Source organism: Plectropomus leopardus, chromosome 4, assembly GCF_008729295.1.
Source record: "Plectropomus leopardus isolate mb chromosome 4, YSFRI_Pleo_2.0, whole genome shotgun sequence".
In the NCBI taxonomy this organism is placed as follows: Eukaryota; Metazoa; Chordata; class Actinopteri; order Perciformes; family Serranidae; genus Plectropomus; species Plectropomus leopardus.
The window spans coordinates 9,961,131-9,983,407 of NC_056466.1; the positions used below are offsets into that span (position 1 = coordinate 9,961,131).

At 39.8% G+C, this 22,277-nt stretch overlaps 1 protein-coding gene across 1 annotated transcript in view; it reads left to right on the forward strand.

Moving 5' to 3' along the window:
* Positions 1–5,947: 5,947 nt before the first annotated feature.
* sorcs3 (sortilin related VPS10 domain containing receptor 3) overlaps positions 5,948–22,277 on the forward strand; it is a 275,666-nt gene continuing 259,336 nt past the window's right edge. The window contains exon 1 of the mRNA XM_042484973.1: positions 5,948–6,764. Within this exon, the coding sequence (XP_042340907.1) occupies positions 6,087–6,764 (678 nt within the window). The 5' untranslated portion in view covers positions 5,948–6,086. The remainder of the gene's footprint in view (positions 6,765–22,277) is intronic.

Here is a 22,277-nt window from a genome sequence, read left to right on the forward strand (position 1 = left end):
AAAAACTTACATAATAATAATATAATAATAATAATAATAATAATAATAATAATACATTTTTGTATATAGCACCTTTAAAAACAGATGTTTACAAAGTGCTTTAACTGACATCAACAAACATGCCAAACTGAGAAAGGTCTAGAAAAGTCAAATAAAAGGCAAGACCAAGATCCGAACCCAAAAGTCCAACAAGAATAAAGCAAATAGAAGTAATAAAACTGATAAAACAGGAAGATCTCAAAATGCAGTTAAAGTACTAAATGAATGATTTTTCAAAAAATAAAAGACTAAAAGCAATAAAAGATGAGAAAAATAATATTAGAGATAATATAAGAAACAACATATGGTGGGGATTTGAGTATTTCAGACTCAACATATTCAGTTTTGACAATTGTACGCCTCCAATAAATATGTTAACACAAACCTATCATGACTGGAAAATATGACATTCACAGCTGGAGTGTTTCATTTTAAAAAATCTGTTTTTATGTAACAGTATAATATAACGTGATACCTCATTTTTCTTAGTCTCTGTGCTAAAATTTCCAGATGCCTGGCTGCAGGGAGGACAGAGGGCAGGGTCAGCTACCGATCAGCACCCCTGGTTCAGGGAGGAATTAAGTGTCTTGCTCAAGGACACTTTCTTCTGTTAAAGGTGGTCTTCTAGCACCTGGCCACCCTGCCTATAAAGATGGCCTTATAGCAGTGAGATACGTGTGTGTGTAGTGTTATCTGAGGTATAAAATGTTCCAGCTCCTTTTTTGGTGCAGTGCTCCTCCAAGTAACATCTTACTTGGATTGATTGGAAAAATTCCATCTGATTTATCGTTAAAAGGGATTAGTAATTTCCACTCCATTAGTAAGCCACGGTAATTGATGAATGGCATCATCACAAGAGATGAGAACTTTCATTCACTTTCATTAAAATGTCATTAAATGTCCCTCTCTGAAATAATTCAGTCCACAGACGCTGTCTCTGTGTTGATCTGAGTGGCTCCGAGTTTTTCTTGGGTGACAGCCTGCTTGGTCATAGTCCTTTTAGGAAATGCCTTATCTACTTTCTTGCTGTGAGTTAGATGACAAGCATGAAACCACTCTTATGTATTAGTGACAAAAGTGTTGCTAGAGCCAGCAAGAGGCTAGCTTAGCTTAGCACAAGGACCAGAATCAGGGGGAAATGGCTTGCCTAGCTTTGTCTGAAGGTAACAAAATCTTCCTACCAGCACGTCTTATGGCCACTACTTAGCAAATTATATCTCATTTGTTTAATCCAAACAAAAACCTAGGTGTAATCACTGTTTTACAGGGGGTTAACTGTGGTACTATTTCCTTGACCAGCAAGACTACAGCTTTATGCTAAGCTTGGTTGCTGCTCTAGCTTCAGACATGAGAGTGACTCTAAATCACTCACAGGTGTAAATATGAGAGTGTGTAGTTGTCTGTCTCTATGTATCAGCCTTGTGATAGTCTGGCAACCTGTCCAGGGTGTACACCGCCTTTGTCCAGTTTTAGCTGGGATCAGCTCCAGCCCCCCTACGACCCCTTAATAGGACAAGCGTTTAAATGTTATGGATGGATGGATGTGAGATTGTGATCGCTTTTCTCATCAGTTTCTTGGAAAAGAAGCAAATAGCCTAAGCGTATTCCCAAAATGTTGTCCTTTGAAATGAAGCTATGTCTACTTGTGACCGTGGTATGTTTATTGAAATACTTTCACACCAACAGAGCTACAACAGTCAGTATTTTACAACAAAATAGATTACAGGAATGTCTGAAAAAATATCCTTGTAAAAAAACAATGTAATCGTTTTGCGTAATAAATTTTTGGGGGATGGCACAGTGGTGTGGTGGTTAGTACTGCCTTATAGCACGGGGCGCGTCTGTGTGGGATTTGCGTGTTCTCCACATGTCCGTTTTCTCTGGCTTCTTACAGCAGTCCAAAGACATGCAATCTAGGTTAATTTGCGACTTTAAATTGGCCGTGAATATGAGCATGAATGGTTGTCTGTCTCTGTGTGTCAGCCCTGTGGTAGTCTGGAGACCTTTCCAGGGCGTACTCTGCCTCTTGCACAGTGCCCCCCCCCCCCGTGACCATTAACAGGATAAGCAGTTACAGATAATGAATGGATAATGACATTTTTATGCCTCTGCACCAGCAATAGCCGTGGCCGGAGGCATATTGTTTTTGGTTTGTCCAACCATCCCATTCTCATGAACACTATATCTCAAGAAGCTTCAGGTCATTTCCTTTAGTTTGGCACAAACATCCACTTGGACTTAACAATGAAATTATTAGAATTTGGTGGTTAAAGGTCAAGGGCAATTAGACGTTGCATCAGTCTCATTCTTGTGAATTGGTTATCTCAAGAGGGCTTTGAGGGAGTGTCCTTAAATTTGGCACAAACATCCACTTGGACTGAAGAATGAACTGATTTGAAGTTGAAAGTTAAAAGTCAAGGTCACATGGACTTTACAAATCATATTTTTGGCTATAACTCAAGAATTCTTATACCAATTATAAAAAAAAAAAACAAATGTCTAATGATATGATATGATGAAATTTTATATCCAAAAGATCAGAGGTCAACTTCACTGTGACATCTCAATATTCAGAAAAAAAACAACACTTTTCTGGCCATTATTCAACGTCGTAAGTCAGGAACAGAGGGGGACACATTTGTTCAGATACTGAATTGATGACACTAATCTTGGACCTTGAAACTGTGCTGATTGTGTAAATCTTCTTTGCTGCCGGGGGGAAGATGTGTAAAGCATTAACTTTTTTCACAGTCATGGATTTGAACCGTAAGTGCAACTTGACTGATGTGCGGAACCAACAGCACGGCAGTAATTCTAGTTTTTCTGCTTTCCTATCCTGTTTTGACCCTTCAAAGTTATCTTGCAGCCTGACTTCCAGAATGGGAACATCTGCCTTAGGCAAACCAGCCTTGTGGGTACCAGAATTCATAAAAATTATCATCACACCTCATGTCCCTTTAAACCAGCAATCACTCATTTTTTTCTGCCACATGGCAACAAGTTGAAACAAGAACTCAACAATTACAGAGCACTATTTATTTTGGCAAACTTCAGCAAACAATAGTCTTCCTGTTTGTGGTGCAGTTGTGTTTTTATCCATCTCTTTTAGCTCTGTTTCTTTCTCTACATAAAAATATCTGTCACTGTGGCTGCTAAATGTTCAACAGCTCTAAATGCATCTCTCAGTTTAGTACTGACTGGTGGGCTGCAGTGCTTTTTGAGCTTTTTTGTTGAAAACAGCTGCCTGCTGTTGAAAATATGGCTATGGGAGCGGTGGGAGTGCACCAAAACAGTAAATTTGGGGCTGGTCAGCTAAACATTGAGATGACACTCACATAAAACTCCCTGAGAAGAGATTCAGATTCAATGGATAATTCTCTGTAGGTTCATCAAGCATCACATCATCACACTGCTTTTATGCTGTCATTTCATAGTTATTTTAAAAATATAGATTATAAAGTCTTTATGAGTTCAGTAAAGACAGCTGAGTTCCCCTACACAGACATTTTGGGTGAAATGTGCTTTGTGGAATACTGAGCAATCTCTGTAGTCTATGTAATACTGTGCTGATTCCCTCTATCTGATATTTTTACACAAGAAAAATGTCTGTGGTTGCTCTGCAGCTGGATTTGGAAATCAACAGATCCACACAAAAAAAAAACCTTTTTCACACTGATATGATTGGAAATTTGTTGAAATTCAGACACAGCCCCCTGAGTTTTCCCTGATGGGCAATTTGTGGGCAGTCAAGTTGATAGACAAGGGCACAACATGCTCCATCACTAATGAATAACCCTGCTGCACTTAGGCATAGGCTTTCACTCATACACAGGCTGACAAACTCTGTGTCTGTTTCTCACGCACCTACACACACACACACACACACACACACACACACACACACACACACACACACACACACACACACACACACACACACTTCCTGCTTTTATATCACCAGGCCATCCGCACTGTAAGTCCTTGATACGCAGAACGCGGAAACACTGTATCCCAGCCCTCCCTCCATCTCTCTCTCTCTCTCATATGCCTCAAGGCGCTGCCTTATTTCCCCGGAGGAGTGGTGCAACTCCCTGCCAATTCTTCCCAATCCATCAGTGAGTGTTCTGCCCTCCTGGGGCTTCATGTGCACTGTGCAGCGCCATGTTTTTTTTTTCTTTTAAACTCATACCGTCCTACTGACCGTAGGTATGGTCTTCTTACAACGAAGAAGCTGCTTCTGCTTCATTCTTACTGTATGTTGAGTTTCGTGTGACAGTGAGAGATTGGCTTGCTGCATGTCGTAACAGCACAAAGCGAAACATAAAATATAATCCAACATTGGTGGTGGCTTTTGTCTGGGGGCCCGTATATCAGTAAATGGAGATTATGATCATTAAGCAATTTAAAACTTGACTTTATTATTATTTTGAGATTCTTGGCTGTAACGCTAGAACAATTTACCCCTTAATGGTGCACTCACAATGATGTGGAATCTTACTCAAAATGTTGTTCTTAAATCAAGAGAGGAAAAAACAAAGTCTGCTCGCTAGATTGCGCTCCCATAGATATTTAATTTAATTACCACCAGCATGATGTCCAAGCTACATGCTCTTCATCAGACAAGTTAACAATGCAGATGCACATCTCCAAATACACTGTGAAATCTGACAAGTTGATCTTACTTAAAATAATCTTGGAAACTGATTGCTTTGAAGGAGGAAAGTAAATATAACTATTATTCTTAATATATGTTTACTTTAGATCTAAATGTTAAATTTGCTTAAAATTACAATCAAATTGTCAAATTGTACAGTGAACTTTGTCTGTCAGGACACCTGACAGATCACCTGAGAGGTGACCTGGGAGTATTTAAAGTTGTGTGTCTGAAGAAAAGCATGTAGCGTGAAAAATTACTTTGGTGCTATTTGTATCATATATTTATAGGAGCATGATCGTGTGTATGGACTTCGTTTGTTCTTTGCTTGTATGATCTCTTGTCCAGCACCTGTTTTGTTTTTTTTATGTTGTCAGGATGTGCATGCTTTTATGAACTTTTTTGCAAAAACAAACAAACAAATGAAACAGGTTACACTGCAGTCTGGCATATATATTTATTTTAGATAGGCATATTATTCAGTATTTTTCAGTGTAAGAGAGCTTACCGAACAGAAAAAAAAGTTTATTAAAAATAGTTTTACTGGTGTCTGAATACAGGTCATCAGTGGTCATACCATAAGAAAGGATCCCATTATTTCCCAAAAAAACTTTCAGTGGACCTACATATGATAACAAGTTCAACACAATGTAAGAATGCATTGCATATTTTTAATTGTTATTGTGAAATTGGACTTTATGGATCAATTTTAAATTAATTAAAATTACTATTACTAATGAACTTTGACTTGACTAATCTGTAAAGCAGGTCAGGTTGCCTTTGCTAAATGCGCTATATAAATAAATTTGCCTTGCATTGCATATTATATGAGATTTTGTCATTTTATGTGATTAAAGATGTGTGGGTGTATATATCGGGTAAATGAAAAATTTATATTCGAAAACTGCAGAGAGAGAGGGAGCGAGAGAGAAAAACATCAAGATATTAATATAGGATTTTTAAATTTAATATATTTTGTAATGCTTTTTTATACATCAATATGTAGACTAGACTTTTGCGTTACGAATATCTGAACTACCTCCAAATTTGGGGAAGACTCAGCACCACGGACAGCTCTCTCTCTCTCTCTCTCTCTCTCTCTCTCTCTCTCTCTCCCTCTCCCTCTCCCTCTCTCTCTCTCTCTCTCTAACTGTCTCTTCCGGGCGCACACTCGGCAGCTGGCTGCGATACAGCTCCTCCCTCCTGTGTGGTGGCTTTCCCGACCAAAGATCCTTGGACGTGAACAGTTTCGCTGAAGAGCACTTTTCTCCCCACTCAACCGACCAGACGGACAATCGAGGCGTCAGTTATTCTATATCGACCTGAGAGAAAGGAGTTAAGGTGTCGGATAAGGTCTCCAACGGTTCTTCACCCCCCCAAATCTCTGTCAGCGATGGAGACTTGGGCTGGCTTCTGCCCAGGCTTGCACTTATCTCTGGGTATCTGGGTGATGATAGCCGCTCATACCCTACAAAATGCCAAGGCGGAGATAACTTGCGCATCTTGCACGTCGCCAGTTCAACTTCACCTGGAGGAATTACAGCTGGGGATGCGCACTGACCCGACAGAGGAGCCGGACACCCTAAAAAACATCCGAGTAGAGTTTAGGGAACTCGGGGTTACCGAGCAAAACACTGGAGTGGACGACGACCGTGAGACAGGCGTTTCTGCCGAGGATGTCCCCCAGTTCCCTCAAGATGTCAATTTGGATGGAGTTAGCGCAAAGGAAGATGCACCAGGGTCCAGTGAAGAAAGTCACAGCGGCGGTGATAAAGCTGAGGAGCCCGGGAAGGGTGAGGATGCTGCGCTCCGGAGAGCGAAGAGAAGCGGTCCTGAGTTTGCCGAGTTCGGTGAGAACGGGCGGAGCGGCTTGGATGCCGGCGCTCCGGAGGATCGGGGCTCGTTGTTTGACGGACACAAGCTGGGCAGGTCTGAGTTCAGATGGAACAGGGATGAAGGGAGAGGGAATAACCGGCAGGATGAGCCCAAGCTCACCAGCAGCACTTTCTCTCTGACGGGGGACTCTGCGCACAACCACGCGGTGGTGTACTGGTCAGGGCAGAACAGCAGCGTAAGTAACCGTGTTTTGTTTTTTTTTTCTCCCTCGGCATATTTTGTTGCTTTTCACGACTTCACATCTCACACGAAGAGTGGGGTACTTTTGAGCAGCCGGGTGAAAGCACTCCGTGACGCACAGAGCGGAGACTTTGTGCTCTGTCGTGCCGCTGAGTTGTGGTTCGCTGTTAACAGGTGCACTGGAAGCTACAGATGCGCACCGACGCACACTGTTCCCCAAATGCCAGACTTGGATAGCCACTATGAATTGTATTCGGTCGCGACCTTTGACTCTCCAAGCAATTACGCACGAAACTCCCTTTCTGTAAAAGCCTTTCCTTTGTTGTTTTATGGCATAATCATTACACCTACACTGCTCCGAAAGGGGATTCTGAATATTATATGTAGTTTGTCGTGATTTATAGCACTATTGGGAAGTATATTTATGATTTATTTGCACCGAATTTGAGATATGCTACTGCATGATTCATTGCTCCCTAATGATGCAAGGTTTTTCATCCAAACTAATTGATTGGGGATGGAGGGAGTCATAAATTATTGCTCAATCTTCAATAAGCCCTTAAATTCTTTAGATTATGAATTTCTGCTCTGTGTGACAGCTTGTGTTTCCCCTGAATTTTGGGGTTTGACTGAACTGAATATCTTTTTTTAAAAAAAAAAAAAAAAAAAAAAGCAAATTAAGCCAGCTTTATTGACTGTTTAGAACCCTTTTGAAAAAAATAGATTAGTGTGCCATACAGGTTTTGTAATGCCGATAAAAAGTGTAAGCACTGAATGCATTACCACAGACAGGGAGCGTTCAGTATTTGAGCAGAAGATGTGTGCCTCCTTGAAACAATGTTGCCTAATGGCATGGACTCATGGAATACGTCCTGCGCTGCATCGTAAGATTGTGTCAGCACTGTCATTATATATAGAAACTGAAAAAAAATATCACTTAATTTATCAGCTTACAAGATTTCAGAACATTTATTTTTTCAATTTTTGAACCGGCTACAACCCCAAATACTTATAGAATACTAGATGCTGAATTTGAGAGTCTGTGAAAATGGTTATGAATAAGATTTGAATCTTAACAGGTTCCCTTTGCTCTCTGGCTGCAGAACGACAACACGCAGTCCTCTGCGTGTCACAACATGACCGTACAGGTCAAAGACAGGGGCAACCTGCTGCCATAGCATGTGTAAATCTTTACAGCAGCAGTAAATGGCAGCCCTTTCTCGTCCCCAATATGACATTGACCACATTCCAGCCCGAAATGGAAATGGATGAAAATCCTGCCCCTCTTACACAAGAGGGCCCTCATAGGAAGAGAATAATGAGACAAAATGAATCAAAGTCATTTACACAACCATGTAAGCTCACAGGGAGCCGATGGGCTCTTCTTTGTGGTTTCACAAGCTTAATTTGTTGTTGTGGCTATTCCTCTCGCTTTATTCCATCTGAAAAAAAAAAAAATCCCACATATTCAGTCTTGTCTGAGCTGATTATGACACGGTGCATGAACTTGTTTTTTTATCCCGCAGTGAAGACTGAGGCACTGTGAGGGGAACATGTTTGTGTGTGCACATGTTTGTGTGTGTATGTGTGTGACTGCATCAGCGTGCGCTGGATGGAGAGGGTGAGGAGGTTATTTTGCGCCGCTGCCCCTCAGCTTTAAATCTTTAATAATTATCTTGAAGACTGAGGCTTCTATTTCAAAGTCTTTTCTTCTTTCGTGGTAAAAAGAAGAGAAATCAGGCCAGGCCCTCGAGAGCATGCTCAAGAGAGGAGATCTGCTACTTAATCTTCATTGGCTGTTGGTGCTTGTTCTGGTGATGAATGGGATGGTAGGACAGGGAGATTGAGCTTGAAGTCCTCTAACTTAACTGCAGCAGTAGTTAAGTTAGAGTGAGAGTGAGTGGCTGGCTAACACAATGACGAGCTGGTTGGATGGATGACCAACTCGGTTCAGCGCCTTAACCCTGCTGCCCATTGGACGCATTGTGGGCTTTTTCATTTTTCATCCGACTGTCAGAGAGTGTCCTCACTAGAGCCATGGTTGTTTGGTGAGACACCTCAAACCACCTGAGGCACCCTACTTGTCTAATGGTTCTCTTCCACAAGGGGCATTTGTTGCACAACCTGTATTTTTTTTCTGTTTAAACACTGTCAGCTATCAAAAATACCAAAAATAATCATGTCAAACATTTTTAAAAAACATATGGTCAAGGTTTTTTGACAGGGGATGCCTTCTGGCAAATAATGATGCAAAAGTAGCATGACATTGTTAGAGCACCACAGAACCTCTTAGAAAGGAAGTCGGTTTTTCAGATGGATCTGACAATAAAACTGGAGACCACATTTTTCTATTAACAGTGGTTTCTTTTAACATTGAACACATTTTTCTTGAAACTTAACGTTGCAGTTCATTTTTAAACATGAAAATGCTTATTCCATAACCTTGACCCAGTATTTCTTCTAACGGTGATGATGGTTGTTCTCTAACATAAACCAAGTAGCAGCTTCCAGTGTCAAAGTCAGACACTGAAGGACACTGCTATTTTAAAGAAGTATTTTCCTGCTGGAAAGGTAGTCTTTTAATAAAACCCGGCTCTCTATGCAGTAGAAAGACAAAACTACTTTTGAAATTGGTGCTATATGACCAGAGAAGACTGAGGAAAATTGCTTTGGCATTTCCTTTTGCTCTATAGGTAGAAGCTACAACTAACAGAATGCATTTCGTTGCACCAGCCCAATAACTGGTGGGTGATGTTGTGCAAGTTTTGACACAGGAAACAATATGGCAACCAACTGGTAACAAACAATCTCGTAATTCAGTTTAACAGTACCAAAAATATTTTTCTGAAAACATTTTAGGTTGTAAATAGTTAACACAGCAACATTATCTAGTTTGTAGTTTACAAGCATTCCCTAGTTTTACTGTTTGATCTAAGTTTTTTTGCCCTTCATTTTACAATAAAGGAAACAGTATGGTGGCCTAGCCAGTGCACTAAAATATGTTTCTGAAGACATATTATAATGAGAAATGAGCAAAATAGTAAAATACTCTTGGTTTTATATTTATCAGTACTGCTTAGTTTTACCGTTTGATTGGACTTTTGTCTGAGTTTTGAGAGAGAGAGAGAGAGAGAGAGAGAGATGAGTTAGTTTCTTTCGCTTAAACTGCTTTTATACTCTGTGTTTGTCATGGGCGTAAAAAAAAAAGATGAGAGGCAATCTGTGGTTTGAGCAACAGATGTAGAAACAGTGAACATTTAAGATATGAGCAGGGAGATCTGGACACTTTTATAAACAAAGTTGGTTGAAATCGGCAAAGCGTGCCTTTAAGGTTAGAGATGATCACTTAAAATCTACCAATCGTCAAACATTGATTTTTTTTAACTTTACCAAAATCTATTCTTCGCCTTAATCATCAATACACCATTTCTCCTCTTTGTTTTTAAGGCCATAACTGATTCCACTGTACTAGCTCTATGAGAAGCTTGTTGCCCATGCATTTTCCGACACTCTTAGAGTGCCAGTTGTCCCGACCTAACCTCAATCAAGTGGTTCTTTTTTTAACACGACCACATGACCACAATCACTGTCTAATCTTAACCAATTAGTTCTCCTTTGGATCATGACTTTGATTATTCACCACAAACAACATGGCCTTCTTTTCGCCATGACCACAATCTTCTGCCATCTTTGATCAAGCAAGTCTTTGAACCATAACCACAAGCGATCCCTATTCTTAGACACGTAATTGTTGTTGCCCAAACCGAACACAACAGCAACCAAAGAGGTGCCAAATCAGAAAAGGCTCATGTGGGTCTGAATTGTAAGGTAATGACAAGCAACCTTTTTTGTCATTTACAGTAGTTTTAGGAGAACTTGTTGATGTTACCACATGATTGTGGTGGAAAATGATCAATCTTGAGTGCCTGACAGACTTTTTGGATGGGTGGCAGCCGTTTAAAGAATTCCACTGACTTTTAGCCAAGATACCGCATTCCTGTCTGCTCAACCATTGAATCTTTCTGGACTAAATGCCTAGAATATTAATGCAAATGAATCTCAGCTGGCTGACTGGTTTGCTGTTTGCTTGACTGCCCTGAAATCTGCCATACATTCACATCCTCTTTGGTCTAGAGGCTTTCTCTCAGTCTTATTTCAGCCAGATTGGTCGGCCGTGTCTTGTGCTGTGACTACCTCTGGGAGGACTTGACGCTGCTGTGGGTTCCCTGGGGGGGAATGGTGTGTCCTCTGAGGCGTGTACACAAGGCTAATGCACTCTCACTGTCTCTCTGTACCTGTCCAACTAGCTGTCTCTGCCCCCGCTGCCCTGCCTCTATCCCTCTCTGTCTGTCGCTGTATGTGTCGTCATGTCTCTGCCTCGGGCTGACGCAGGTTATGCTGAAGCCTTAACCTTAGATATTAACTGAAAATGTAGAAGTAGCAGTGTTGAGACTAACTGTCATTTATTATATTCATGGGCATAATTCCAATGAAGCATGCCCACAGCAAAGTGACAAGTTCTTTCCTGAAGTATCTTTGAGGCCGTGTAATCCCCCCACCCTCCGCAGTCATGAGCATAATGGCATTGTGACTGACAGCTTGAATACAAAATGGATAGCCGTGGCAGTGCCTCTTTTAGTGTGATCTTGAAACATTCATCTCTTCTAAGGGAACCTTGAGATTTCCTCCAAGCAGCATCTATAATGGTTTTTTTTTTGTTTGTTTTTTTTAAGAAATCTGTGACCACAAATTTTGGCATATTTTGTTGATGACTCAGGATAGGGAGTAAGCTTTTCAGGTGGTCAGTGCCACACTTTGGAGTGAGGAAAGATGGGCGAGTATGAGTTTGTTTTATAGTAAAGAGAACTCGCGCAGAGACAGGTCAATCATACCTGGCAAGCCATCAATAGAGCTGTATCTCAGATCCCTCTTAGAACCGCAGGAACACACGCAGGTTCTCAATAGCAATATTTGAAGGTTAATATGTCATGCAGACAAAAAACACAAGGCATGTATAAGACTTTGAAGAGTGGACACCGAGGGTTAAAAGGGCAAAAAATTTAACTAATAGATTTCACCATGAAACTTAACCAGTTGATGACTTACGTTAAGACGATTATTTTTTGTATTACAAGTTTCCTGAAATTTTATGGTTATATGGTTATATGTGTAAATCAGCGATTATCTCATTAAAAATGCACCAATTTGCATATAGTTCAGGAGCAAGAATCTGAAAACTGGTTAAAGCCAGGCTAAAAAATCTTGTTTCATTTTGTTATCATATTAGATTAAAATGTTTTCTTTTTTGTAATTTTTGCTTTTTTTTTTTTTTTTGCAATTTTTGCTGTGTTTTTATGAATACAATGTTATAAAAATCAGGCCATTAATGATGTATAAACAAAGCCCTCTTTAAATACCTTCAGGATATACTTATGAATAAAACAGGAAACAATAACGTATGTAAGTGCTACTTAAGTTGAAAGTTTTTGGTCAGAGTATGAGAAAAAAACTTTTTTGAGATAGAGACTTTTAAAATGTATTTAAGAATTCTATACATTAACTAACAAACATTACCATGAAACGTCCCCAGCTGATGACTTAAAATAAGACTTTATGTTCACATATATTTGATAAGACATTATCTCATCAAATATATGCTAATTTGCATACACTTCCAGAACAATAAATATAACTAATAGATATACCTATGAAAGTTTACCAGTTGATAACTTATTTTTGTAATCCAAGATTAGTGAAATTTTATGGTTGCATATGCAGATAACTAAGACTTTATCTTATCCAACATGATAATTTGCATACATTAAAAAAAAAAATCTGAAAATCTGAATATTCGATAAAGCTAGGTTGAAAATTGACTGTTTCACTTTGCTGTCATTTTAGTGTCAACGGTTTTTACAGAGGGAATTTGTGATATCTCTTTTTATAACTCCATCAATCAGAAAACACTGTCAGCAGCCCAAAAAAAAAAGAAAAAAAACACCATGTTTTTAGGGATGAAATGTTATTTAAATATTCATTCTTAGAAAAAGGCTTTTAAATTTTTTTTTGTAAAATTCTACGCATTTTAGAAATAAAAAAAAAATGGACTGTGAATTTTTTAGATAATATATGTATCACTATGAAACATCCCCAGTTTAACTTACATGATGACAGTTACACAAGTTTTGTGACATCTTATGTCTAAATAAGCAAATGGTGCATTATCTAATAAAATATTCACTTTTTAAACCTAAATGTATATTTTGTATATCTTCCTCTAGTCTAAAAGAAGACATGGTATGGAAGCAAAATAGCTCAAAATCCCAAAATTGACTAGGGCATAAGAAATCTGTTTTCAAGTGGGGTGTCTTATTAAAGCTGAAGATCAGACAAATGCATTAGTCATGCTTTTGCAGGGCATCTTTCGAACAGGAGTCGATTAAATGATTCCGCTTTTAGAGAATCCTACAACCTGCAAAAATGATGTTGTGGAATACTCCATCCACCTGACTGGCTGCTATTTGCATGTGATGATCATTAAATGCACCAGCCAGAGAGTAGAAAGAGCTCAGAGACCCACCGACAAGGACAGAGCCTTGTGCAGCCGGGGGGTATGATTTAGGATGTAGGGGCAGGTCTTGTTCCCACTCACTTTCCATCAACCCATCTCACCCCTCAGCCTAAATTACTGATGGTAATACATAATAAAGTTGTTTCTGTTCTTCCCTTTCCCTCTACCCTGGTGGCCCTCTGCTCCGGAGGAAGAAAGAAGGGAAAAGAACGTCATAAATAATGTAACCCTTGCGGCGGGCCTTATCTCCCTCATCCCTCGATCCCTCCACTATCCTCTAATTAGAGCCTACAAATTTGGGTCTCATACCTTGTTTTTTTTTTATTTTATTTTTTCAAATTTTGGATTGGAAGTATGATGTCATAGCAAGAAGCCACGTGCCAAAAAACATGAATGGAGAATCCATCTTGACTGGCCTCAAGAGCTAAACTCTTGGCTGCAGTTCCCCCAACAGTCAGTTCTGGGCTGTGGCTCGCTCTTGACCTTAATGCAGCGCTGTTTTAAAAGCATGTTATGTCATTGAAAATTTACACGTTTCGTGCCGAAGCTTTCAAATTCCATGTGTAGGAATGAGTCACATAATGTATGGTAGGGTCATATTTGATTTCTGGCTACTGTAATGTGTAGCGCAGATCGCAACATAAAAAAGCAGCAGTTGCTTACAATGTTTTGTGTGGGAAGGACAGTGCAGCCAACAACATAATTTGAAATGTAACCAGAAAAATGCATCAAAATACAATCACAGAATATCTCACTAAAATATACATCTATTAAACACATCTAACCCTGATGGCTGCATACACAAAAAAAACATCTCCGTCCTTTTTTTTCCAGAAGTTAACTAGGTCAGCACAATTTGAGATTGCATTTTATAACTCCTGTTAAAGGTCACCGGATGCACTTAAAAGTGTCACATAATGTTAAAACTCTCCTTAACGCTCCGCACAGAAAACGCCACCACATTAAAGAAGCCATTCAGGAAGCCATCCAATCAGGATGCATTGCACCTGCTGCTGCAGCACAACGCCGATCTTGGATCACATCAAGCTGCTAAAAGCTTTGAAGCTATGAGCACGTGCATAGTAGAAACCCAGCCGGTCGGACAAGAGGCTATAAGGCTGCATTCGCCAAACCTAATGGCCTCATTATGTTTCCTGTATGATTGCCACGGCGACTGAGGCACTGATGGAAGCCACCTCGCTACGACTTCAGAGAGCTGAGTATAATCATACGCTTGGCCACTGATCCTGTTCGGCACTACAAGGGTGCTAACATTATCTGTGAGTGTGAGGTAGAGAGAAGTGTGTGTGTGTAAGTATGTGTGTGTTAATTACATGGGTACACCCCAGTGTCACATTTAATTTAGTTTCATTTCTGTTCTATTAAATGCCTTTTTCCCATCTGGGGTGCTCAGAGAACACGGGGGGAACACCTACCAGTGCGGTGTCTCTTCCCTCCCACTTCTCTTGCACAGTTTGAACACCTATGGATTGATTTAAGGAATATCAACCTTTCAGTTTGAGACTTCCAAGTCCCAGAGGCACGGTGTGTCTTGACCTTATCCGCATTTTTTTCTGAGCCAAGTGCGATACCTTGTAATATTGATGTCCCTTGCCATTTCCCAAACACGGACAAGCCGGGGAGAGCGGCCAGGCGATGAGCACGTTATAATGTCAGACCACAGCAAAGCGAAAGACCGCACGCTGTGTTTCTCTCTCTGTGCCCTCTATTTGCTTTTTTCTCTTTCTCTCTGTCTCTGCCCTCCTTCGGCAGGCACAGTCCCTCCCCTGCACTGATATGTCTTCACTGGGTCACAGATACTTGTTCGCTTGTATCAGGCGGACACAAAGTCGCACGCACACACATACACACGCTCGCAATCATTCTCACTATCACGTCTCACTCTCGGTCCGAGTGAATGGTGTCGTGCCTGGAGGAGGTTGTCATTGATGGAGACTAATGTTGACACATAACACCCCAGGACCTGCAGTCAATTAACACATTGTCTAATTAAAGTGATCTACTGGTTTATCTATGAGAGATTGAAAGTGGCTGTAAAATGGGTCCACGCTGCATTAACTTTACAATCAGGTCTGCTTCTTTATTTCTATTTGGATTTTAATGGTAATAACCTGCTTAAACATCCCCCCATTACCCAACAGATTGTGCGAGCATCTTTCACTGATGACGGCGGGAGATAGACGCTCATGATTTTGGATTTCTATTTCCTGTTAATACCCCCTCTCAAGCTGCACAAAACACTCCAGCAGCTGCCGTACGTGACTGAACTTCTGACTGTCCATAGTATCTGGCGTGGAACTCGGCTCGAAAAGTGCCCTTTAAATAAATCATCCCTCAACCAGCTATAAGTCATTTTCCTCCCCCCCCAAGGCTCGCTCTTATTTCCTCTGAATGTGAACTGCATTACATTTCCATCAGACACTGTAATTGTCGCTTATTTACTCATCCTCCATGCGGAGCTGCTTTTAAAATTTTAATGACGCCGTAAGAATTGTTACTAATATGAGTGTGTCTTTTAAAGGAGAGTGTGAGTGGTCATGGATATCAATGAATTATTAATCCTCAGGCTCTTTTATAGGTGTTTTCTGTGAAGGTGGAGCTTCCACTGGTGCAGAGAGTACCATGCTTTTAAATAATCCTGCTGAGAAAAATACTTTGAAGAAGAGAGGACGACGTAAAGGTATCACTAACAATCCCTTTAGTTAGTCAATGAAAAGAAGTGACTCTAACACTGCCAGCCTGTGGCATTTAATTCCTGCTGTGGCCCCATTAAAAAAGTATGCACTTATGCTATCTACAGTAGAACTAAGTGAATGAGGAAATGCAATGTACTTATTTAAAATGCCAGACATACTGTAAAGGCCCAGACAAATCAAACAGACATCAAACTAGTAGTAGTGAAGAAGGCCGACTGTTTGCCAAAAAGTTGCACCTGAGCACATTACGGTAAATCTGAGTTTGGCCTTCACTTTCACTGACGATTATTACCTATTTTTGCCTCACACTGTGTATAAGCCATAGACCTTATATAAAGACAGATGACATGAAAGCTGCCCAAAAGTGAAGCCAAAAAATCTCAGTCGCCTCCTGGTGGTAGGCTGCAGTGTCGGCGATAAATCTCACCCCACCATGTTAGTAAGGACGTGTGCTTTACTAAAAAATATACGCCAAAGCTGGTTTCTGTCATTTAAGGTAGTTCTTATCAGCCTGATGTTTGTTTTTCTGATAAGTTTGGTTTTAACAAGTTATTTAATGCTATAAAATAGGGGTGTAACGAGTAGTGAAAGTAGGCTGGTACAATCCGGTACTCTATGCCGCTAAAAAATTCAGTATCAGTACACAGTAGCGAAGATGAGCAGCTTTTCAACTAAACCAGCTTGGTAAAGTTGTAAAGATATTCACAGATTCAAACTTACCGAGTCAACATCACATAAGTGAAATCTTATCACACAAACAACACCTCTTTTCATTGTTGGATGGCAAGCAATGAGATACACCTTAATTTTCAACAAAATGAGCCATCCTCGGAGCTGGACAATAACGTTGCTCGCTCTGTGCAGCTGGCTGTGAGATGAGTGCACAGGGACCATTTACAGACTGCAACGTTGAAAAGAGATACTACAAAAATATTCAAAAACTTCATTATTCTAAAGTGTAGCATCCTCAAAATTACTTTACACATCAATGGTCTCCTGTTGGTTATATTTCAATTCTTCATTTGGAAAAAAGGCTATTGTATAACTTTGGTGGATTTGTATTGTGGAAAATATTCAATATCTTCACTCACAGTGTAGAGTTCTTAAAATCACTTCACACATCAGTGGTCTCCTGTTGATTATAATACCACATTCAGTTTGGAAAAAAAAGTGCTTTTGCATAATTTGGGGGAATTTTCTCTGGAAAAATATTCAATAGATTAATTCCTTACTGTACATTTTAATGTCCCCAAATATTATTTAACTCTGCTCTTATGAAATAATTTCCTTATGTGACCAATAATCTGAAAATTCAAAGACAGAGACTTGTGAGCTGCTCAGCTGTCGATTAAATTATTAAGGGATATCTAATGCTTCATTTCTTAAATCACAATTGATCGCAGAATTTCTATTGTTACTTGCAATTAATTGTAGATTTTTAAACACATATTTTCAATTCCATTTTTTTGCATTAAGTTCTTACCAGATGTCTTGATTAGGAATCCTGCATGGGACTAGCATGACGTGAGCATGTCTGTAAAGAGAGACTCATGGGTACCCACAAACCCCAATTTCATTCAAATGTTCCCCTGTGAAATGGTCATGCTGTTTTCCATTGCCAGATTTAGCCTAACTTTGGAGCTTTATTCAGCCTCCTTCCTGTGAAGCCAGCATGACGTGGTTGGTACCACTGGATTCCCCAGGTCCTCTAGTTTCAAATGATCATGATCACCAGTACAGTCATCACTTTAGCTTTAAAAAAAACAGCCTGGTATAGTTTCGTAAAGAAAGGAATTTCAGGTGGCGATCAATGCAATTTAAAAAATTTAAAATTTTTAAAAAACGCCTTAATTGCAGACCAATAGCATCATGATTAACACATCCACACTGACTGCCCAAAATCATTCTAATTCACTTCCAATTAAAAAGAATTTTTTTTTTATGATTTTGAAAATTTTTCAATATTCACAAGGTATTCTGTGGCGTTTATGCCATTTAAACAAATTACCTGCTATACATGATGTCAAGTGTTTCTGATTTCTTTCTTCAGCATTTAAGCATAAAAAAATATGAGGTGTGTGTTCATGGATGCATGAACCTGCAGGTAGGAGGAGTGCAAATTGAAGCGATGAACTTTAGGGTAGCAGTACCGGCAAGAGCTTAATCTGGTCTCACCTCTGGGTGTTTCTTCATGATTGACAGCTGTGCGTGTCAGTCAGTGTGCTCCCGATTGAATCAGGTCAGTGGCGCTGAGTCGGGGGGATGTATGAGTTGGACCTCAATACCGCCTCAATATTTGGCCGTACTCCCGATCACTGAGTTTCACTTTCAGTTCTGTTTTACATGGTGAGGTTTTAGCAAAAATGTTTGTTTTTGGGAAGTGCTAAGAAAATGACTGGATACATGAGATTTGAAGATTTGGAGTTGTTTGAGAGTTTGTAAACAGATGTTTTGATATAGTTTTACCATAGTTAAACATCGTCCCCAATCAATCACTAAATCAATATGGTTGCTGTTTTCTGTCAAGGCATGCGAGCAAAGCAAAGTATTCTGCACAAAGGAGTGTTTTAGTTTTACTGTTTGATCGGATTTCGGTCTGAGTTTGAGAGTGAGAGAGGGGTGGGTCTGCTTCTTGATCTGCCTCTGTGCTCTTTGGTGGCATGGGTGGCAGGCAATACAAAAATGCAGAAATTCAGCCTGTAGTTCAACCAACAGCGCTGAGAACCAGTGAAACTCTACTGAATGTTTTTGCATCAATTTGCATCATCTGGCAGAGTTTCACCAGGGAGGAGGAAGGATATCTAGGCACTGATTAGATGAAGAGAAGTTTAACACAGTTCATCCAAACATACAACCCACATTGTTTTGATACAAAGATGGTTGGAAATCGTTGAAGTATTCCTTTTAAAGTGGACATAAAACATTTTTGATACATCTAAAGGTTCCCTGACAACTGTTCACTTCTGCTGATGAAAACTGTATGATACTATCAAAGCTCCAGAATAAGAGAGTACGTGGACCATGAGATTGACTGGTCTAAAATAAGTTGAACAAAAATAGCATTGATTACATCACTGTTGCTGTTGCTTGCATTACAGAGATTTCTGTTTTTCTGTTGCAGGCAAAATATCTGCCAAATGGTGTTTGATATGTTGTTTCAGCTGATAATTGCTTTCAAGGCTCTTTGAGAGTTGGCACCTGGAACAAACTTTTGCCACCTGTAATCAAGTTTGTGTAGCAGATGCACAGAAGAATGAGGTTGTTGTTTTCAGCAACTCATCAGCGTCCGTCTGTTTTCATATAAAGATGAGAGGAGATTTTATTAATGCATGGGCTCCTGTTGCAGCACGTTATGACTGCAATTCTCGATTCAGGAAACTTGACTGCAGTTGTGCCACACTTGTTGTGATCAGTGATTAGGATGTGTGTTTGTGCGCATGAACAGGAGATCTGTCTACAGCAGTGATACTCTTATGGCCTATGGGTCAAATCTGGCCCCCTACAGGGTGCCAGGTGGCCCCCCAGTTATCTTGTAATTCACAATAAAAAAAAAAGTGATTCAAGCTGGGAATTATATTTGTATTTTTAGTATACATAAGGTGCCAGAGAGCATGAAAAAGCATCTAAATAAAGCTTGTTTATCAAAAAAGTACTAGTGAAGCATCCCCTGCACCTCCTGACAGAGGTTGATGTCCTAAAATCTTAGAAATGTCCCAATATCCTAGAAACTTCCTAAAATTCTTGAAACTCCCTAAAATCTTAGAAATGTCCTAAAATCCTTGAAAGGTCCTAAAATCCAGGAAATATTCTAAAATTCTAAAACATTCAAATCCTAGAAATGTTCTAAAATACCAGAAACATGTATGGGGCTGCTGCGACTGGCCCCAGGCCTCCTGTCATTTTGCAAAAGTGGCCCCTAAGGCACAGCAAGTTTAGTATTACTGGTCTACAGTATGTGCCTGTCGTACTGCATGTATTTATGTGTTGATGCTGCTAACGGATGTGCCATTAGCTCATAAAAAAACTTTTGAGGCACATTAAATAAGATTTGTCATTAGAGCTCAAGTTCAAAAAGTTCACTCTTTATTCATTCCCTCAGTGAGTAATTTGTTTGCAGCAACTGAATAAAAGTCGGAACACAACACTGAAGCACAAACATGCTGCAAATGGATCATAAACAGCAAAGCCACAATGAAAAAGAAAGCGCTGATGTCTCCTTTACTTTACATTAACCTCGACAGCTAAATAATCTGTCTTTTTCTTGCTGCTGTAATAAAGTCATCCCCAAGTGGCCCTGCTTCGACCCCCATCGCTTGTTTCCCCACTTCCTCTGTTTGTTCCTGCGTTTTATTCACAGCATCTCAAGTTGAGGCTGTACCCAATACAAGCAGTAATATTGAGTAATGAGTGGTAACAGGCGTGTAACTAAATAAATACCCTTAGTCTGACACTTTTTACGTGCTCCAGCTTGTGAGCCTCTTTTTGCCTGCGTCAACAGCACAGTGATTTTCTGCAGTGTGGCTCGTCGTGCTGAGAGCAGCACATAAAAGGTAGCATCAACAAGGGCTTGTTCTTTTTTAATGTAACACTTTATCACCTTTTTTCATAGTAATGGTAATGAAGCCACTTGAATATTCACTTATATTGCTGTGTCATTTGCTGAACAAAAGTACATTTAGTTGTCCCCGAACCTGACGCCTCCTACTTTATTCCTGGCCCCGAAGTGGAAGCTTAAACCTTCTAAATCCCAATAATTCTCAGTGAAGGTAGCCACAGTGCTGCCCCAGTCCTGTCATAGAGAGACTGATAGTGGGCCTTTACAATCAATGGTGCTCAGTATCATTCCTGGTGTGTCATATGCCTTCAGGCTACAGTGAAAATAAGGCGAGCACCAGTTCAGTTCAGTCACAGTTAGAATTTTTTGGGTGCTGTATTTTCTTGTGGTTCAAGGACAGTTTAAACCTGGATTTATCAATATTTTTCATATCAGTGATAAATCAAATGGCTCTAATGTGACAGTTTTTAGACAGTCTGAACTCATGGTAAATTATTTGACACTCAACTCAGCTTTTTAGCTTCTTTAAGCTTGTTAAGATTTACAGCCTACGATTTAACTTAACACTGTGAGAAGAAACTAATTGTTTTAACTATACATAGAAAGCAAGTGTCTGGGCTGCCTTCAAATTTCAAGTTGACTTGCGTTGATTTGACAAGTTTAGATAATATTGTATTGATTCAACTTGCCCACTCAAACTCAGTCAACTTAAAAAAAATGAAGGCAGCCTGGATGCTAGCTTTTTAAAGTTAAAACATATAGTGGTTCCTCCTCAGCAGCAAATTCATCAAAAATTGTGACAACACTTTAACAAACACTTTAAAACAAAAATGACACGTTTTAGCACCATTTCTGCAATAATCTTTATTGTTACAAACACACTTGAAAACATATCATATGACCATTCATGTACACTGCAGGACCTGTTTACACAGGCACAGTCCAGCATATTGTTGACTCAGAAAACAGAAAATACTATGCAGATGGCAAAAAGTAAGACCAGAAATGTTTTGCTTGGACTGATAAAGAGATGGAAGAGGAAGAAGGAAGTCACAAAAGGCATGTAACTTTACACCTGACTATACTGCTTTGGCTTAACATGTCATGACTAAGACACAACTGTGAAGCGAATGTGGGTGTCTGTGTCATAATTTTCAAAAATCTTGGTTTCGGGCCATCAGGACTCAAATGCAATGCTGCTGTTCTCAAACTGAAACAGGGTAGGCTGCAGTTTCAACAAAAGTCTCTGTTTGACTACCTCCAAAATGCTGGAGTTGTTTGAATGCTAGGTGTAAAGGTAGCAATAGCAGGGTTTTTTTTTGCACATTCATTTATTTGTGGCGGCCCACCACGATTAAAACATCTGCAGCCATGTTTTGATTTCATTTCTTTGGAGCTGAACTGTTCATTAGGAGCACTGCTGGAATATGTGTAGCTTTCGGTTATTCATTTCACTACACTTTTGGGGTGCAGAATGTAGTCTTAGCATCCACCCCGGACTCAAGCTCCTCAAACTGCTGCTGAGGAAAAAAAGAACTCACTGCGTTGTGTTCACGGACCTGCAAAAAGATCCAAATTTAGAGAGGCACACTGAAGGAAGCATGGAAACACAAAAATGTATCCATATGGATGTAGTCAAAGATAGCAACTAGCTTTAACATTACA